Below are 21,139 nucleotides of genomic sequence, written 5' to 3'. Positions count from 1 at the left end.
ACTGACACTTTCTTTTGAAGTAGGCCTACTTTAAAGGCAGAAAGGGTTATAAGTACTGGACCCCAAACCCCTGAAAACCCCTGAAAATTAGATCACTTCTGGAACCAAGAGAAACCTCTGCCAAGGAGAAGAGCTGAGGAGAAGTGCTGCCCCTGCCTGTACTTTGGTGGGCTATCCTGCAGTTGCTGCTTCTGCCTCTGAAAGGGGACAAAGACAGGATTTTTTTGTGCATTCCTGCTTGTGAAGAATCTGCTAACAACTGGACTCTCTGCTGAGACTCCTGCCCTACAAAGTGGTGTCCTATCCAGTCTCTGGGCACTTGAAAGGTGAAGTTGGTAGTCAAGAGCTGAAAGTCCATGCACAGAACGCCGCATGGGAAATTTATGATGCACCATCTGCAACGCGGCTGATAAACGACACACCGCCAGCCTTGCGGCTAAAATCAATGGTCCATCTGCATCGCAGCTGGGGAGATCGACGCATCGCGGCTGGAGAAACGACGTGCAACACCCACTTGCAGCTGCTGATAAGGACGCAAACCCCACGCAGCGTGGTTTTCTAACACTGTGCAACTGGAATTTCCACGCAGTGTCCCTGGGCGTCAAAGTCAACCCAACTCTGCGCGGATTCCAGGTGCCCCGTCTGGAAATTGACACACCGCTGTCTTGCGAGGGAGAAGAAACTACGCATTGCTGACCCGACCGGATAAGAAAACGATGCACAGCCTCCCTTGCGAGGAAGAAATCGACGCATTGCTGCCTTTTCCAATGCACACTGTCAGCGTGGCTTTATTTTTCACCCTAACCAGGTACTTTGTGTAACAACAGCATTCTCACTGTTTTCCAAAGATTAAGACTCATTCTTTTGAAAATTCATATTTTAACTTGTGTATGTTGGATTTTTGTTGTTTTGGTATTGTTGGATTTAGATAAATATTACCTATTGTTCTAAACTGGTGTGGTATCCATTTTGTAGTGTTTTCACTGTATTACTGTGTGTGTTGGTACAAATACTTTACACATTGCTTCTGAGTAAAGCCTGCCTGCCTGCTTGTGCCAAGTTACCCAGGTGTGCTTCTCCTTTGCCCTGACTAGAGTGAGGGTCCTTGCTTGGACAGGAGTAACCTGACTGCCAACCAAAGACCCCATTTCTAACAGATATCATATGCCTCGTGTCTTTAATGTATGCAGGCAGTTCGCCAACTAAAGGTTTGAGGAATGTGTCCACATATTTAGAGAGTAGGTCTGTGGCTGCACCAGTCGAAGAGACTATGGGACGTAAACATGGATCTAACTCATTCTTGTGTGTCTTGGTCACACCATAAATTACACATATGCGTGTATGGGTGTGAATGATAAATTCTTGCGCCTTTTTGCAAATAATGCCTTTGTGGGCAGCTTCACTATTGATCAAAATGTGTCTAATGACTTGTTTCAGGGTCCCCTCGTACTCTTTTGTAGTGTTTGGGTACTTGCAACATAGTCATCATTTTTTCTTTATATTGTTGTGTATACAACAGAACAATGCCTACTCCTTGCCACATAGCTTCACAGTTATATCCTCATTATCTCCACGTTTCTTTAGGGCCATGTTTTCCCGTTTTGACAAATTGTAGAGGGACTTTGGCATGCATTTCATTATGTTATGGATCTTTGAAAGGACAGCTTTTGTCAAAGAGTTCCACCTCGGGCCTAGCTGATCCAAGCTCAGAACAAAAGTGGAGAGATGTTTGAAACCTGAACAGTTGCCCTCTGTCGCAGGCCCTCTGGTCATGAAGCATTTTTTAAGCCAATGCATCTGAAGAAGGCAAAAAGGTGTTTAATATAATCAAATTTGTCCACAGATACACTGGGGGGGAAACAAGAGTCTTTCAGTGAGAAGTTCTTAAGTAGTTTGGTCGATAGCTGTCCCAGTGAGATTGAAGACTGGGATAGCATTCAGTTCCTCTAATACTGTTGTCATCTGGTTTGTAGGTAGTGTTGTGAGGGGTTTGAGTTTAGATTTCCCCGTTAATTGCTTTACAAAATCTGGGTCTGTAATTGCCCCTTCTGGATCCTAAAAAACAGTTATTAGGATTGGACCCCTCGTATTGACCATGCCTATTGCAGAAGGAATCAAACTGATTTAAATTGCCCTCTCTTTCCGACTTTCATGTGTCAGAGAAGATGATGACCTTCTTGATGGTCCGCCCCTGCTGATCTGCTGGGTATGTGCCTTCTCTCAGGTTCTTGTAATAGTTTTCTGAGAGAAAAAGGTATAATCAATCCTGGAAAAAAAAGAACCTTAAGTTTTTTTTTGAGTTTGTCAGTTTTCTTTTTGCAAAGGTATGCATTAAAGGAATCTATATATGAGTTAATTTCTTCAATCCTTTTCTTTGCTCTGTCTAGCGCATTCGATTTCTTCAATTTCTCCTCCAGTTCTTCAATTTCCTTAGTCAAGATGATAACTACTTCTCAAGTAGCTTTGATCATCAATTCGCAAGAACAGTGATTGGAGCTCAAGGACCACTTTTTCAGGAATATTGTGATTTCTACATATAATCCTGGAATGTGTCTGACTCTCAGCCCAATCAGAATGATGCCGGAGTTTAGATATTCTCGCATGAAGTCTGCATGTGACTTCGTTCTTTTGGCTTTATTTAGGTTCAAGAGCTTATTCCATTCATTGTTGAGTCCCTTTGATACAGTGATGGGCCTGTCTCCTTTATTAATCTAACCCAAAAAAATGGAAAGATCCTAATTGCTAAACCCAAGTGTTTTGATGCTCTCCATACATGCCTGCTATATGACTCCATCACCACCACATTTTGTGCTGAAAGATTCCAAGGTACTCAGACTTAACTGCCCTTGGGACCCAGTACTTACTGTCCAATTACCTTTACATAGCAGGCAAAGAGAAATGCGTCTTCCATGTCTCTTCAGCATGCCTGTCAACCAGAGTTGTTATAGCCAGATATAACCTTGGTGGGGAGCCACCAAAGCATAAATGTACTCCTTCTCAGGCATGACCTCAGGGTAATTCCTAAAAGGATACAAACATCTGCTGTCATAGTATCCAGCTCCACGTCATCTTCTGGTTTTTCAAGATGAGTACCTCTTGTCAACCCCGGTTTTGGTAAAATGCTTCAAGGGAAATCATATATTTGACGTGCACTTGCAACCTAAGTCAGAGCCAGTAACTGAACCGTAATTGGCAGCATCTCTTGGGTTAGGAGGACTAGTTCCACAAAATGGTGCTTTATCATTAGGAGTTGTACTTGAGACTGCGTCAGCTGCACCAGTAATAGCAGAGCAGCATGAAACTTGAGACTGGGGAGTTAATGGGGGTCTTTCTTGCCTTTTAACTTCATCCAATGAGAGCAAGGAGGCAAAATGAATGACTGTATCTGAGGCAAACTAGTAGTGGTTTGGAAACTTTTAATCCAACTTCTCTTGGCCCCAAGGGTCAGTCAAATCCATTCTGTGCACCACTGAGTTCACAACTCATGAAGAAAGAACGGTCTGTGGAGAAACCACACAGGATGGAGTCCTTAGAAGCTGGACCCCCTCACACCAGAGTGTCTTACTGAGACCCCTGAAGTTGTGTCAAAGACCTTTGCCAACTCTTGTTTCTCTAGAAAGTGTAATGATGACACGTTGGCAAGGTCGCACACAAGGTCGCACAATCCTTAGTGTTGGGCAATTCCAATGTTGTTGGGGGGGAGGGGGACACCCATTCGGATTAGATTGGCTGAACATCCAGCGGGATGTTTTCAGCGAAACCTCTGCTTTTCAGTAGTTTTGGTGCCTTTTTTGTTTGGAGAATATTGTGGTTTGTGTTCAGGTTCTACATTAGACTACAACCCTGTTTTTCTGTTGCTGGGTCACTCACTCAGTGGTATTACACTTCCCAACAACTATCTGCACAGCTTAGGCAATGGGTTCAACCATAGGGACAGAGGTTCCATCATGAGATGGGCCCATCTGATTAGACAGAAACCTTAATAGAGACCACTCACTAGTCTGTGCATGCCTTCAGACTACCTTGAGTGGATGGAAGCTTATTCCCGTCACCAACACCTAGAGAGGGAGAATGGGTGGACCTCTTGGTGCAGTTCATCTGCAATACTGCACCCAGAGCAACCCACTGGAATAATGGCGGCTGGGCCCTTGATACTCAGACTAGGAGCTGGGCTCGATCTAACAATGGAGTATACAGAGCATGCAAAAATTTAGATTCCAAATGGCTCTGGACCGCGATAACTAGGTATACACAGAAACAAACTGTGTGGTACCAGTAGAAAATAGTCTAAGAACATTCACCTTCTGTGGGGTCATTAACCATCACACGGAAAGGGAGAGAGCCCGGAGGAGAAACAGGAGAAATGGTACTTGGTACTGCACCCAGTGACCAAGTCTAGGGTCTTCCTTCCTGACTGTTCCTTCCATTGACAAAATCGGTCACATTCAAAATGGCAGGTCCTACCCTCTATGCAATCCAGGCAGCCAAGCAATATGGGGACTGATGGCACACCAGGGTCAGATAAGCAAGAGATGCAGAAGTTGCACAAGTCACAAACTGTAAACGGCCGATAGCAAAACATGCATATATATAGTGGCATAAAAATCTTACAAAAGGTGAACAGAAAACACAGGATACTTAGGGCCCGATGTAGAGCTTGGCGGATTGGTACTATGTCACAAACATGTCAAATATCCCATCTGCCAAATTACAAGTGCATTATATCCCATGGCACTTGTCATACAACATATGGGATATTCATCACATTTGTGATGGAGTATCCCAGTCGCCAAACTATAAATCAGAGCCATATATTAACAAAAAGACTCTAGTGATGTGATGAAATCCCTCAGAATTTGATAAGCAGGTTCCAATCCACCGTTTTTCAGAAAAAGAGAAACTGGTTTGGGAGAGCATACACACAGGAGACATACAACATACGATGCACACATCCATATTTAATATCCGAAAGCAAAGATCTGTATTAAAAAATTTATAGTTTCCATCTCCACTTCTATGAAACAGAGATACCCAACATCTTTAGAATAGAACACAGCCAGGAGGGTAAGAGAACAGAAAGTAACGCCAGGTATTCATAGTTTCCAAAAATGAATGGTATTCTATGTTGATTATTTGCATTTGTGTTGATTATTCTAAACATTCAAATGAACTGCACTGTTTGGTGGCTTGACAAGAAGAGTTTAAATAAAAAAAACAAATGGAGTCACATATATCTAGAAGAACAAACTAGTGAAGGTTCATACATAACAGGAAAAAAATGACATAAGATAAAGCAATCAACCTTAAATAAACCTAAAGTCTGAATATTTCTTTCCTCTGAAAATCAAGCTCATATATGCACTACCCGTGTTATATTTCTGTCTTGTTTCTTTTAGTATTCCAACACCGTCTATATTTCCAGTTGAAAGGGGTACCTTAAAATGGCCAATATTTAGCAGGCTCTAATCAGTTAGAACGTACTATACTGATGCATGCAAGAACTGAAAATTGACTATGGACATTCCTGATTAGCAAAAAAAAAAAAAAAAAATCACAAAAAATATTCCATGGGTTATGGCGGCAATAATAAGGAAATAAAATACTTGTTCCATAGGAATGTTTTGTCATTATTAAATGTTCTAATGTTGCCAGAAAATGGAAGGTGGCAATTTAGGCTTTGGCAGAATTTACGGTCAAGGAGTGCGCTGAGTATTGGTCCCACCTTCAACCACTTCTCTGCTTCATTTTACTTCCTTCTGACTGATGTGTGGCCTCTGTGGCCCTGGTCCTTGGCTTTCCGTGCCTCGGGCCCTTGCCCCGTTGCATTGCACCCTGACTGGACCACTTGATTATGGATTCCAGATAACGCCATAATTGAGATGACCTGGTCAGTTGCCTGGGTGCATGTGAGTGCAGCAGAGGGGAGACAGGAGTGCGTGAGAGGGCGAGAGAACAAGGAGAAGCAGAGGAGTGGTGTGGAGTAGACAGGAGGAAAAGCAACATCAAGCCAAGACTTGCCATCTAAGGCCACTGGGCCAGCACATGGAAGAAGGAGCCAGAGGGTACCCTGTGGCGAGGGAAGGAAAATATATGAAAACAATGGGGGACAAGAATTTAAATGAAAAGATTGAGCAACCTAAAAGGGACTTATACTTAAAAAGAACTCCCAGGCTTCAAGGTCTGATCCAGTATTGCCTCTATTTTGGATAAAGGTGTTTAGAGAAGTGGCTCATGCCCTCAGGAGGCAGTCCCCGTCCCGAGCTGCTTGCTACATTCTGCCAATTGACCTCCATTTTTCGATTCTGAGAAGCCAGTCTCGAACAGTGTTTGGTATTAGTGGGTGCATGGTTGTTCAGTTAGTTCAGATGGAGGTAAGTGCCTCGAGAAGGTGACCCCAGTGTGGCTAGCAGAGAAGTGTTTCGAGCCAGCAGACCTGACCATTTAAAGTAACTTGGCTCCTAAGTTGCCTTGGCTACTTTCAATAGTCCGTCTTACTTAGCAGTTGGGTTACTGGCCCCACACAGCCTAAATAACCAGGTGTAATGCCACATGAAGGTACAGAGCCATTAGGTTGAAATTCAATTAAGGCAGAGGACCTTTGCAACTTGCGATTCGTCCCTCCCCATTCACATTTCCTCCGCTCTATTTTCCCCTCCAGGAGAAGAATGCAATAGTATAAAATATCCTTGCAGCTTTCCCTAAAACAATGAGACTCACGACAGAGCTCTAAACCAAGAGTACAAGTAGCCCCCTCGGTGCCCATAAGTGAGTCAGAGAGTCACCTGCAGCAATGAATAATCCCAAGTGGGACCTGATCCAAGCCAGAAGCCAAGCTAAAATCCACCATGATCGACCATGCAATTAATGAAACTAAGGAGAGGAGGGCAGTTAAAAGGGAAAAGAATGAAAAAACAGTTGTGAAGAAAAAAGTAAAAAATGCATTGTCCAGTCCTCAATTATCCGAATTTATCCAAAACGATTCTGCTCCCATTAAAGACAAAGATCACTTGCTATGCACGCCTGAAGCTTCTGCTTACAAGCAGACCCCATCCTTAACTTAGAACTAGGTCAATTCCATCCCCACAGTCACTAAGTTAAACTAAGAACTATTATGCCAAAAGTCGGACACTACAATGCTTAGTTGCAGCCACCTCTACCTCGATCCTCTTCTGATGCTCCCACCTGAAAAGAAAATTATTCATCTAGCAAGTCAGGTGAAATTGCAGTCCTCCTCAAAAACTGATGGCATCAGAGGTGACAGACACCTCCCTGGGCATACTCGCCAATAGCTATCTCTTGCACCGTAGGAGCCTATCACAAGCCGGTAGCCAATAACAGGATTTTACATGAGCGTCCAAAATCCTCTCACCAAGCAGGGGGGAACACCCACCTCCGAACTGCTACGGAAGCCCAATAGTACAATGATTGTTTTTTTGCCAAGTACATTAATAAACCGGAGCTCACAGCATGTACTTGATAGGGAAAACTTTGCCTTCACATTCCCACAATTTATCTTCATCAGGGACCACTGTAGGAGGCTGGTCTGGCTTATAGCGAATACCTTATGGTACTTACACCTTGTGCCAGGTCCAGTTATTCCTTATTAGTAGATGACTAGTGTTCTAAAAGCTTAGGCTGAACTAGGAGACATGCAAAGCACCTACTATACCACTTATATCATATAGCACTATATCATAAGAAACACAATACTCAGAGTTACTAAAAATAAAGGTACTTTATTTTAGTGACAATATCCCAAAAGTATCTCAGAGCATATACTCCCTTAGGAGGTAAGTAAAATACACAAAATATACACACAAACCAAAATCAGGTAAGTAAACAGTTAGAAAAGTAGTGCAAACACTGTAGAACACAATAGAATGCAATAGGAGACAACAGGCCTAGGGGCAACACAAACCATATACTCCAAAAGTGGAAAGCGTACCACGAATGGACCCCAGGCCTAGTGTAGTGTGTAGAGGGTCGCTGCTGGGAGTGTAAGAAAACACTAAGGGTGTCCAAGATACCCCACCCCAAGACCCTGAAAAGTAGGAGAAAAGTTACCCTACTACCCCAGAAAGACAGTAAAGTCGAGATAAGGGATTCTGCAAAGGCAACAACTGACTGCAAAGCACTGACGACGGATTCCTGGACCTGAGGACCTGCAAAGGAAGGGGACCAAGTCCAAGAGTCACGCAAGTGTCCTGGGAGGCAGGAGCCCACTAAACCCCGGATGAAGGTGAAAAAGGGCTGCCTCCGGGTGGAAGAAGCCGAAGATTTTGCAACAACGGAAGGTGCCAGGAACTTCTCCTTTGGTCAGACCGCAAACAAGCCTTGCTAGCTGCAAGAGTCGCGATTGAAGATAATGGGTGCTGCCCAGGCCCAGGAAGGACCATGAGGTCGCCCCTTGGAGGAGCAGACAGAGGGGGCGCTCAGCAACAGAGAGAGCCCATGCAGAAGAAGGTAGTACCAGCAGAAGCACTTGAACAGGCGTTCAAGAAATCTGAGCACAGCGGTTGTCTCAACACAACAAAAGAGGGTCCCACGAAGCCGGTGGTCAACTCAGCCAGTTGAGCAATGCAGGACGGAGTGCTGGAGACCTGGGCTGTGCTGTGCATGAAGGAATCCTTGCAAAAGTGCACAAAAGCCCTAGCAGCTGCAGATCACGCAGTACACAGGATTACTGTCTGGCATGGGGCGGCAAGGACTTACCTCCACCAAATTTGGACAGAAGGACCACTGGACTGTCGGGGTCACTTGGATCCAGCTCCTGTGTTCCAGGGACCACGCTCATCAAGATGAGAGGGGACCCAGAGGACTGGTAATGCAGAAGTTTGGTGCCTGCGTTAGCAGGGGGAAGATTCTGTTGACCAACAGGAGATTTCTTCTTGGCGTCCAGTGCAGGGCGAAGGCAGACAGCCCTCAGAGCATGCACCACCAGGAAACAGTTGAGAAAGCAGTCAGGATTAGGTGCTACAATGTTGCTGGTAGTCGTCTTGCTACTTTGTTGCGGTTTTGCAGGCGTCCTGGAGCAGTCAGCGGTTGATCCTTGAGAGAAGTCGAAGAGGGAGATGCAGAGAAACTCTGGTGAGCTCTTGCATTCGTTATCTGAAGAGAAACCCACAGGAGAGACCATAAATAGCCCTCAGAAGAGGATTGGCTACCTAAGCAGGTAAGAGCCTATCAGGAGGGGTCTCTGACATCACCAGCTGGCACTGGCCACTCAGAGGTCTCCATTGTGCCCTCACACCTCTGCATTCAAGATGGCAGAGATCTGGGACACACTGGAGGAGCAGTGGGCACCACCCCTGGGGTGGTGATGGACAGGGGAATGGTCACTCCCCTTTCCTTTGTCCAGTTTCGCACCAGAGGAAGGGTTGGGGGATCCCTGAACCGGTGTAGACTGGCTTATGCAAGGAGGGCACCATCTGTGCCCTTCAAAGCATTTCCAGAGGCTGGTGGAGGCTACTCCTCCCCAGCCGTTAACACCTTTTTCGAAAGGGAGAGGGTGTAACACCCTCTCTCAGAGTAAATCCTTTGTTCTGCCTTCCTGGGACTGGGCTGCCCAGACCTCAGGAGGGCAGAAACCTGTCTGAGGGTTGGGGATGCATGGGACTGGCACCCCAATACCAGATTTGGCTTGGGGGACAATTCCATGATCTTAGACATGTTACATGGCCATGTTCGGAGTTACCATTGTGAAGCTACATATAGGTATTGACCTATATGTAGTTCACACGTGTAATGGTGCCCCCGCACTCACAAAGTCTGGGGAAATTGCCCTGAACAATGTGGGGGCAACTTGGCTAGTGCCAGGGTGCCCTCACAGTTAGTAACTTTGCAACTAACCTTCACCAAGTGAGGGTTAGACATATAGGTGACTTATAAGTTACTTAAGTGCAGTGTAAAATGGATGTGAAATAACGTGGACGTTATTTCACTCAGGCTGCAGTGGCAGTCCTGTGTAAGAATTGTCTGAGCTCCCTACGGGTGGCAAAAGAAATGCTGCAGCCCATAGGGATCTCCTGGAACACCAATACCCTGGGTACCTATGTACCATATACTAGGGAATTATAAAGGTGTTCCAGTGTGCCAATCAGAATTGGTGAAAATGGTCACTAGCCTGCAGTGACAATTCTAAAAGCAGAGAGAGCATAAACACTGAGGTTCTGGTTAGCAGAGCCTCAGTGATACAGTTAGGCACCACACAGGGAACACATATAGGCCACAAACCATGAGCACTGGGGTCCTGGCTAGCAGGATCCCAGTGACACAGGTGAAAACAAACTGACAAACAAGTAAAAATTGGGGTAACATGCCAGGCAAGATGGTATTTTCCTACAACCACTAGCACTGCAAGTAAGAAGGCAGAATGAGACTCACTAGAACTGGATGACAAAGTCCAGTGGATACTTAACACTCGCTGTTTTGTGCCCCTCTCTGCACATGTTTAAATAGTCCTCGGAGGTCTAGTACTTCTTAAACATGGCTTTCCCACTTCCGGCAGAGAGCAAGCCAAAATATGCTCCACATGAAACTCCTCCTTTGCAAACGGTCCTCGCTATTATGCGAACTATGTGTAGGACTCTAGATATAGTGGCCACTGTCTTAGAGTCCCAATCATCCAAATGTAATGAGCAAATGTTGGTGATGCGTGATATATTTGCAAACACTGCACCAATTAACAAGAGAATGCGGGCAATGGAGGAAGCAGTAAGAGACTCATTAAAAAACACTCCATCAGGCAAGTTCTGAAACTGCGCCAACATTCTAAACAAATTTGGAGAGGTGCCCAAAGTAATTAATTCCACTGTGACCGATTATGAAATAAAACATGAACCATGCACCCAATGCCCCTGGAACACAAGGTGTGGCACGTCTCAGATTAATCTAATGTACACATTTCCTGCCACCAACCAGTTTGATCCAACTTCAGCTTTACCAATGCGCTTATTCTGATGCCATACATCGAGGCAAATCAACCACCCATATTTTGAGCACAGCAGATCCTCAAAAATAAATCAATTTCCTAACACAACGTTGGTATGAAATCTTAGAAAGAAAGAAAAAAACACAAAAAAGGAAACAAAAGAAGGTCGGTGTTAAAAGAAAAAATTGTGACGTGGTCATTGAGGTACCATTGGTGCCTTTGCAAGGGGAAGCAGAGGCGCTAATTCATCTTGAAAATCCCCAAATGACTATTTCCCCTGCAATACAAATACAACAGATGCAATCCCTAACTCGAAGGGCTACCTCTGTGCTGGGAGCACATGCACAGCCCACTGAATTCTTACATGTCTTCCAAGCTCATCTTTCAAACAGCCGCAGCTTTACCAATTTCTTCTCCAGCAATGCCTATACTAAGAACCTGAAATTTTCACGACTCTGCAATAATCAATCAATCAGGAATCTGTAAAGCGCACTACTCACCTGTGAGGGTCTCAAGGTTCTGATCTGGGGGGGGGGGGGGAGGTGGAGGAGTGCTGCTACTACTCGAACAGCCAGGTCTTCAGAAGTTTCCTGAAGGTAAGGAGGACTTTGGTCTGGAGCAGGTGGGTGGGAAGAGTGTTCCACGTTTTGGCAGCGAGGTGCGAGAATGATCTACCGCTGGTTGTAGTTCTGCGGACGCGTGGGATGGTTGCGATAGTGCAACTGAAGGAAGTTTCTGATCCTTATTCTATTACAATCATTGATTAGTCATCTAGAACAAAGGATTCATCAGTAGGCCTTCAACTTAGAAGATTTTTTGTGCCACTGCTGCTGATAAAAATCAAAATTAATCAGATATTTTGCCCCTACTCTAAAAGCGAGTGGCTACGCAGGCGAATTTTCCAAACTTGTGCTTCATAATCCAGCACTGAGGTTTTTGAACACTATGAGGAAAGCAACAACAACCGCTGAATCTAGTCTTGAACCAAGAAATGTCTCCCTGCAGCCAGAGCGAGAAATACAGCTTTGCCTCGACTGAGCAGTACTCAAAGCGCACTATTAAACCTGTTACAGCTGTTGACACATCAAGAACTAGAGCTGAGAAAGTCTCTAGGCGATTAAAGGTCTCTCTCTAGCAAAAAGCTGCTGCAGATCCATAACCACTTATCTCCTGATCTAAGCAAATATATTATCTTATTTACTGCAACCTATGTTTCTAGATAGCAGCGTGACATTGAACAGAACTAACCTCCTTGGGCAATAAACTCCTTACCGTGCCTGTCAAATGTGTCCTGAGACGATTTACTTCATGTTGACTTTACTTCTGCAGCAAGACACCACCATAATGCGGTGGTCAAGCAAAAACGTCAGACAGGCAATTTTATCTGACGGCGACTAACTAGCAAACTGGGGAACACTTACGTCAGAAGAAAGACCAGAACCATATCCAACCATCTTTCAGGTCCGTAATGAGTCAAACAGACTTCAACACAGAGAGAAGAACCGTTCTATGTCGGTGCTAGAAAAGAGCTTACAAATTGAATAATAGACTCATTCATTCATGTTGCAAGTGCCTGCAAAGCAGATACTCGCCTATAATTGTACTCAATCATCGTGCTCACAGTTGCAATCTTTCAACTAATGGGCCATGTTCACTGGTTACATGGCAAGGGGGTACTTCAACACCCCCGAATCACCTTGCATAGGAATCACTCTCCGTCTATTTGCCCTGCAGCCAAGGAAAAATCTTAAACTGGAATATAGCTGTCCTGAAAGCAAAACCCGAAAACAAAGACCGGGTTTCTTTCGTCACATCGAAGAACATCTGCTGCTTTCAACAAGCCTGGGAACTGGGCGAGATCGAGATGGATGGTTACACTTGGCATTGTATCAAAGCATTAAAATAATCGAAACATAAATGGGAAGGTGGTTTAACAATCTGGGTTTCTACAGGCCTCCGCAAAGTAAAAAAAAAAAAAAAAACACTAAAGAATTAAGAGTAATCACTAACAGCTTCGAATGTTAGAGCATCAATATAACCAATAGGTATACGCCTCCTGGAAATTCTGCAGACTTCCGGGACAACATACAACAGCTAGAGAAACGCATTAGCGTTATTCCTCATGAACTATCTGCCCGAATGCATGTCCTGAAATCCACATTTACTAGTGTGCGGGGGCTTGTATACTAAGCCTGACTTGTCATGGAGGTATCCAGAGGTGTACAAGGGACAACCTAAGTGTTACCATATCTTGTTGTGAAATTTCCTGGGAAATCAAAATGCGATCCCATTCTAAATTAGTTTATGATGAACAATGATTTAGGGCCACTTAATGGGCGGCGCAATGCTTCAGATACACCAGAGCAATTCACCCTTTGACCTGGGCCCCGTGAGAATCACATTGATTATATTTTTATTAATTTGGAGACTTTGAGTACAATCCTCTTTCTGCAATCCTTAGGGATCCTTCATGGAGCCCCTAGAGACCTTAGGGTCTTCCGTCATTTCATTTGTAAAAAATCTGACTGTAAAATCAATTAGCAGTAAAGTTGCCTAGCATAGTACCAGTATTAACAAAACTGACACCAAAGAGCCCTTGAACAATGGAGCCTCGAACATGTAGAATTGCCAAACTGAATAGCTATTTCAAAATACCACTGTAATTTGGAACTAGAAGTATTGTAAATACACCCTGTAGGTTAGGTAATATGAGCCCTAGATTCACCAATGACACTATGGTAGAACCTGGAGCGCTTAGGGTTGAATGGTTTAATAACGAATGTCTAAAACTAAAGCAATCCTTAGCAAATAGCTTAAAAACAAGTGTTTCATACAAGAAGGGAAATTACGTCTAAAAACACTAAGGAAGGAGTACAAGTGTCTTATTAAAGGTAAGCAAAGTCAACTTCAAGTAAAAGCATGGCAACCCCTCAATCATTAAGAAATAAAAAATTACAAAGAGTTTGTGAGACTTGGTTCGATAGGGATGTGAATGTCCTGCAAAAAAACTTGAAACCTGCATTACCCCTAGTGCTTGGGTTAAACACTTTTCAAAGCTGTAGAACTCAATACTTTTTGACCCTTTGAATGTAATCCAAGCACTGAGAATTATCAGCACAAATGAGCTCCAAGATTGCATAACGAAGCAAACAGCTATTAATGTAACCCACAAGGAGCCTTGTGTAGAGTTCTCTTAGGGGGAGATACGGGTGGCTGTTCTGGCCCAGACCGAATTTCAGCTGGTATATTTTGTGCCCATCTGCCAGCCTGAGTTCCTAATCTGACGGCAGTTTACAATGTAGTCTGAGTCCTGAAGATCAGCAGTTAACATACCTCTACACACAAAAAATGCCCCACAACAATCCTGCCAATTATTGCCCAGTTTCACTACTGGATGGAGCCGTAAAGATCTAGGGCAAATTGCTGCTCAGTCACCTAGAAGACTATGTAGAAGCTAACAAAATCCTTTCACCATTACAAGCAGACTTCAGGAAAACTGAAGGTACGGTCGACCAAGCCACGAGACTGGATAACGACAAAGTTTATGGTCGTAAACTGCAGACAAAATCTGAAGAATACTCTCAAAATGTATGGTAAACCCTTGGATCGTGTGGGCTATTATGACTATTTGGGCATCAGATTTGACGAGAAATTGTCCTGGACGAAATAGTCTGTAAAAAGTAAGACTACCCTGAGTCAATACTAATGCTGTCCTGAGACTCACCCATAAATGTAACCGCAGGCTAACTGCCTTCACTCTACAAGCATACCGAATGAAGGCAGTGGCCACAGGGCCTTGTGGGGCAGATTTGAGGGGGTCATAAAAAAGTTGCAGGCTTGATGAAAATTGAGAACCAATTTCTACAGTACTTATTATGTCTCGGCCCTGGGACCCCGATGGCTGCTCCTACAATGGACAAAGCACGGCAACTACTGAATCATACTAACAAACTACCCTGGTACAAATATATTGAGAGCGCTTTGACAGATATAGGTTGTCAAGAATGTTGGACAAACTGGGTTAAAGTAGCCCTCCAGCGTGCAGTGGATTAGAGAGAAATAGTGAATTTATATCACAGCAGAGAGGCAAACCAATAGAGCATCTTCATGAAATCAAGCTCTACTGCCTATTCAAACGATATCTGGACCAGTTATTTCTGGAATAAAAAAAATCGCTCTATGTAAGTTTCAGACTAGGCACACTTTCCATTTTGTATTACACTAGCGGTTGGATAAACAAAACTAGAAGCTTAGCCACTTGAAACTGTAAACAAGGAGGAAAGAAAACTTGTACATTTTAGGCTACTGTCCACTACTTCTTTGCAAGCTAGGTGGCGCTTTCTGCATCCTCTTTTTATTAAACACAATATTAGACATTGTAAGGCTGCAATAACACGGACTCCTAGTCCTTTTGTTTACCAGTGGCTTCATTTACATTTATGCACCCGGAGATCTGTATTAGAAAACACTTGTGGCTAATGCACCAATAGACATGTGATAGTGGGACCCACCTGTAGCTCATTATTATATCTCTAGTTTCCAACAGTGGGCAACTCCCTGTACTGGCGGCGACTGCTATGATTATGGTTACATCAGACACTTGGTAATACCAAACATGTGAAACACTTGATTAACACCAGAGGACTGTTTTTAACTAGCTCGCCTGATTGGTGATGGGCAGTAATATGAACGTGTTTGCACCTTATTTCCGCTTACTTATGGTTATCTAAAGTGAATGACAAGTCTACAGATTTATTTTAAACCAGCCTGCAATGGCGCATGCTTGCAATGATGATTTTATATGATCATGGTATGAAGTACTTTAATAGCTTACTTAGCACATAATAGTGTATTTGTACAGGTGAGGCCAGTATTAACTATTTGCATTTGATCCTTTTAGAATCGTTTGCACTGTCTGTAATGCGCCAAAATGACCAGCTTTGATGTAATTTTGTAACCGGGCTGCATTTATCTGCTTTCATCCCTAAAGTAGGAGGCATACTACTCACTAGATTGTAACCGTGTCTTTAGTCGTTGCATTACCTTCTCATATCTACAAATACTGTAGTGTAACAGTTCCCAGTGAGCTTGAGGATAGCAACAACAACTGCTTGCACTCTCCTTTATGTATCGCAGTTAGAAAAGTCACCCAGACCGATTGTCCATCCCCGAGATTCGACATTCACTGGCTTATGCTGCAATCTATAACCGGCGATGCTCAGGAGGGAGGCAGTTTATTAACTCGTAACCCTTAGGAAGAAGGTCTATAAAGGAGAAACGTATCTGTAATCCAGTCTCAAGTACTTTTTGTACTCATTGTATTTATGTCTCTGCTTGTGCTTGTGTTGTGGCTGATTCATGCATGGGTTTAGCTTTGTACAGCTGAAATAATAACGACCCTGACCCAGCGAGCCCGTGGAGGCCGGCACGACTCCCGAGTCACACTGCGTGGGGCTTCAACTGTGGGGACGTCGCCTTCTCTGACTCTTCACCATCAGGGTCATGTGGGGGAACAATGGAGGACATCAGAACCCAACGTTTCTCAATGTATTCAACACGATTCTTCTCCTTAATTTTAGGAGGATTAACCTTTCTGGACCAGTGATGTGTGGAATCCCTCACATTGAGGGCACTGTATTTCTCAACAAGGGAAGCCTTGTAATACAGTCATCCAAATCCTGCGTTGCATAATGACATTTACATAGTTAAAATAATGGAAATTAAATCACTTTTCAAATAAATCGAGCTCGTGGAGTTGGGGGCTGTATGGAGAGAACGTGTGTGCCATCTCTATTTATACAGATACGCTGACGTCCTGGGTGAGTTACTTTATTGCTGGTGGGTGGCATGGCAGCTGTCGGTAAGGTGGCAGGGCGTGGCAGCTGCTGGTAAGGTGGCAGGGCGTGGCAGCTGCTGGTAGGGCGGCAGGGCATTTTGGACTGAAGTACGCTCAGCCGCACGGCGATTCTTGGTCGTCACTGTGAAGTTTTAGTTGATTTGAGAACGGCTAACAATAGGCAGCAACATGCCCACTGGACACTGGAATAAAGATTATAAGCACTGGACTGTGCAAGGCAAAGGTTTCCGTATCACTGATACACGCAAAAAACAGCGGTAAATCACAGCTGCAGGGCATGGCAGCTGCTGGTGGGGCGTCAGGGTGTGGCAACTGTTGGTAAGGTGGAAGGGTGTGCAGCTATTGGTGGGGTGGCAGAGCGTGGCAGCTGCTGGTGGGGCGCCAGGGCGTGGCAGCTGCTGGTTGGGCGGCAGGCGTGGCAGCTGCTGGTTGGGCGGCAGGGCGTGGCAGCTGCTGGTTGGGCGGCAGGGCGTGACAGCTGCTGGTTGGGCGGCAGGGCGTGGAAGGGCATTTTGGATCGAAGTTCAGCTCAGCCACACGTCGATTCTTGGTCGTCACTGTGAAGTTTTAGTTGATTTGAGAACGGCTAACACCAGGCAGCAACATGCCCACTGAACACTGGATTAAAGAATATAAACACTGGACTGTGCAAGACAAAGGTTTCCGTATCACTGATGAACGCAAAAAACAACGGTAAATCACAGGTGCACACTAATGCATGCTCGTAATTATGTAACTAGCTTCGTACTACAGCAGCACAAAGTGGCAAAGCAGCTGTATAAAAAACAGGAAAGAAAGCATGAAAGGTCCATTAATCCACTGAGTTTAAACACAACTACAACTCACATTTTGAAAGTTCCTGAAAGGAACAAACTGCACAATATCTCGAACCGCCATCTCTCCTGTAATGGCCTTAAGTGCTCCTCCGTCACTGTCCAGGAACTCCATCGCACCGAAATCCGCCCCTCCCACACCAACTATGATGATTGACATGGGAAGCTTCGCAGCGTTCACGATGGACTGCCTCGTTTGATCGAGATCCGTAATTACGCCATCCGTGATTATAAGTAGCACAAAGTATTGCTGCAAAAAAGAACACACTTTTAAACCATGAAACGTTAACTCCTAACATTTACAATTTAAAAACATAGGCAAGGATAACGTATAGCTACAAAAATATAAAAACAGGTCAAGCAGTGTTTAATATATTTTGAATTTTTAGCTACATCTGACAAAGTCCAATATCAAATAACCATTCTGAATGTTCATTAACTATACCGCTTGGGCACTGGCAATTGGGTAGTTGGTTCAGGCCACGCCTTGCAGATTCAAAACAAGACTAGAAAAAGCTAAACAACAAAACAAAAACAAAAATCAGTAAGACAGCTAATGTACTGAGAACACTCTTAAGGAAAACTTGATTGGTAGACTTGGTAAAGGGTACCGATTGCAGTCCAACGTGGGTTTTCAGAAATATTTCTCATTTTCCTTGACCGTTAGTATTATCTACCATTTGGATTCAGAGATAATACCAGAGCCCTAAAATATTACCATGAGGGAACCATCCAGAGCCCTAAAATATTACCATGAGGGAACCATCCAGCATAATGATGCTACAGATATGTATATCATATTGTGAAAAGCATTGGAAGGCTGCCAAGGAACTGATAGAGATAAACCAAAATGACAATACAATTCTGTCCGAGCTTAACTTGAGCCCCAAATTAAGCATTAGTCATCAAAGTTGCACCAGCCCAAAAAACAGGCAACTCTGGAAATCAAAAGCACAGTATGCTTTAAAAGAGGGGTATGTCACATGGAGAATGTGCAGTCGTGCCTAACCACTCTACCCAGCATTTACATATTCCAGAAGGGCTTAAAAGAACCTACTTCAAGGATACTAGTAATCATGGGACAAACATCTCTGGGACAGCCTCTTCTAATCTCCATCCTCCACACAGACCGCCCTCCACCATCTTTGGTCGAGAATAAAACAAACACAAATCTGAGAGATATCCTACTGTTCTCTCTGGGCATCAAAGAAATGCAGACAGGACCGATACAATAATTTAAAAATACACTATCAATGGTTAAAAAGCATAGTATGCTGCAGAGTCTGGAGAAAGTAATGAAAATGTCACTTACCCAGTGTACATCTGTTCGTGGCATCAGTCGCAGTAGATTCGCATGTTCTGCAATAGCTCGCCATCTGGTGTTGGGCCGGAGTGTTACAAGTTGTTTTTCTTCGAAGAAGTCTTTCGAGTCACGGGACCGAGTGACTCCTCCTTTTGTCTCCATTGCGCATGGGCGTCGACTCCATCTTCGATTGTTTTTCCCCGCAGAGGGTGAGGAAGGAGTTGAATTGTAGTAATAGTGCCCATGCAATGGAGTGACTAAGTATACACCTATTTAAGGTTGAGATGATACATATATAAATAATTGAAGGTAACTTCCAAACTGCTACAGGCTCCCGGGGAGGCGGGTGGGCACATGCGAATCTACTGCGACTGATGCCACGAACAGATGTACACTGGGTAAGTGACATTTTCAGTTCGATGGCATCTGTCGCTGTAGATACGCATGTTCTGCATAGACTAGTAAGCAGTTATTTCCCCAAAAGCGGTGGATCAGCCTGTAGGAGTGGAAGTAGTCTGAAATAACGTCCTTAATACAGCTTGACCTACTGTGGCTTGTTGTGCGGATAACACGTCTACACAGTAGTGCTTGGTGAATGTGTGAGGCGTAGACCATGTGGCTGCCTTACATATTTCTTGCATTGGGATGTTTCCTAGAAAGGCCATGGTAGCACCTTTCTTTCTGGTTGAGTGTGCCCTTGGTGTAATGGGCAGCTGTCGTTTAGCTTTAAGGTAGCAGATTTGGATGCATTTAACTATCCATCTGGCTATACCTTGTTTTGAAATTGGGTTTCCTGCATGAGGTTTTTGAAATGCAATAAAGAGTTGTTTAGTCTTTCTAATGTTCTTTGTTCTGTCAATGTAATACATCAATGCTCTTTTGACATCTAATGTATGTAGTGCCCTTTCAGCTACGGTATCTGGCTGTGGAAAGAACACTGGAAGTTCCACTGTTTGATTTAGATGGAACAGTGAAATAACCTTTGGCAAAAATTTAGGATTGGTCCTTAGGACGACTTTATTTTTGTGTAGTTGTATAAAAGGTTCCTGTATAGTAAACGCCTGAATCTCGCTTACTCTTCTCAGGGAAGTAATGGCGATGAGAAATGCCACCTTCCAGGTTAGGAACTGTATGTCGCAGGAGTGCATGGGTTCAAAAGGTGGACCCATAAGTCTAGTTAGGACAACATTTAGGTTCCATGAAGGAACAGGTGGTGTTCTTGGTGGTATAATTCTCCTAAGGCCCTCCATGAATGCTTTAATGACTGGTATTTTATATAGGGAAGTTGAATAGGTAGTCTGCAGGTATGCAGATATTGCTGCAAGGTGAATCTTAATGGAAGAGAAAGCTAGGTTAGATTTTTGTAAGTGAAGCAAGTAACCCACTACGTGTTCTGGAGTTGTGTGTAATGGTTGTATTTGATTAATATGGCAGTAGCAAACAAACCTCTTCCATTTACTTGCATAGCAGTGCCTGGTGGATGGCCTTCTTGCTTGTTTTATGACTTCCATACATTCTTGGGTAAGTTGTAAGTGCCCGAATTCTAGGATTTCAGGAGCCAGATTGCTAGATTCAGCGATGCTGGATCTGGGTGTCTGATCTTTTGGTTGTGCTGTGTCAACAGATCTGGCCTGTTGGGCAATTTGATGCAGGGTACCACTGATAGGTCTAGCAGCGTTGTGTACCAGGGTTGCCTTGCCCAAGTTGGTGCTATCAATATGAGTTTGAGTTTGCTTTGACTGAGTTTGTTTACCAGGTAAGGAAGGAGAGGTAGAGGAGGAAAAGCGTAAGCAAATATCCCTGACCAGTTCATCCATAGGGCATTGCCTTGGGATTGTTTGTGTGGGTACCTGGATGCGAAGTTTTGGCATTTTGCGTTCTCCCTTGTCGCAAACAAGTCTATCTGAGGTGTTCCCCAGAGTTTGAAATAAGTGTTCAGAATTTGGGGGTGAATTTCCCATTCGTGGACCTGTTGGTGATCTCGAGAGAGATTGTCTGCGAGTTGATTTTGTATCCCTGGTATAAACTGTGCAATTAGGCGAATTTGGTTGTGAATTGCCCAATGCCAAATTTTTTGTGCTAGCAGGCTTAACTGCGTGGAGTGCGTCCCTCCCTGCTTGTTTAGATAATACATTGTTGTCATGTTGTCTGTTTTGACGAGAATGTATTTGTGAACTATTATTGGTTGGAAAGCTTTTAGTGCTTGAAAAACTGCT

General features: G+C 44.0%; 1 protein-coding gene across 2 annotated transcripts in view; it reads right to left on the bottom strand.

The window, feature by feature from the left end:
• Positions 1 to 21,139, bottom strand: part of CPNE3 (copine 3) — a 437,917-nt gene that overhangs the window by 13,663 nt on the left and 403,115 nt on the right. For both annotated transcript variants that reach the window (XM_069220439.1, XM_069220440.1), the window contains exon 15: positions 17,634 to 17,870. In XM_069220439.1, the coding sequence (XP_069076540.1) occupies positions 17,634 to 17,870 (237 nt within the window). The remainder of the gene's footprint in view (positions 1 to 17,633; positions 17,871 to 21,139) is intronic.

This window comes from Pleurodeles waltl, chromosome 2_2 (genome assembly GCF_031143425.1).
Source record: "Pleurodeles waltl isolate 20211129_DDA chromosome 2_2, aPleWal1.hap1.20221129, whole genome shotgun sequence".
NCBI lineage: Eukaryota > Metazoa > Chordata > Amphibia > Caudata > Salamandridae > Pleurodeles > Pleurodeles waltl.
Note: the sequence above shows the minus strand (reverse complement) of the source record. Positions and strands in the feature narration are given on the sequence as shown.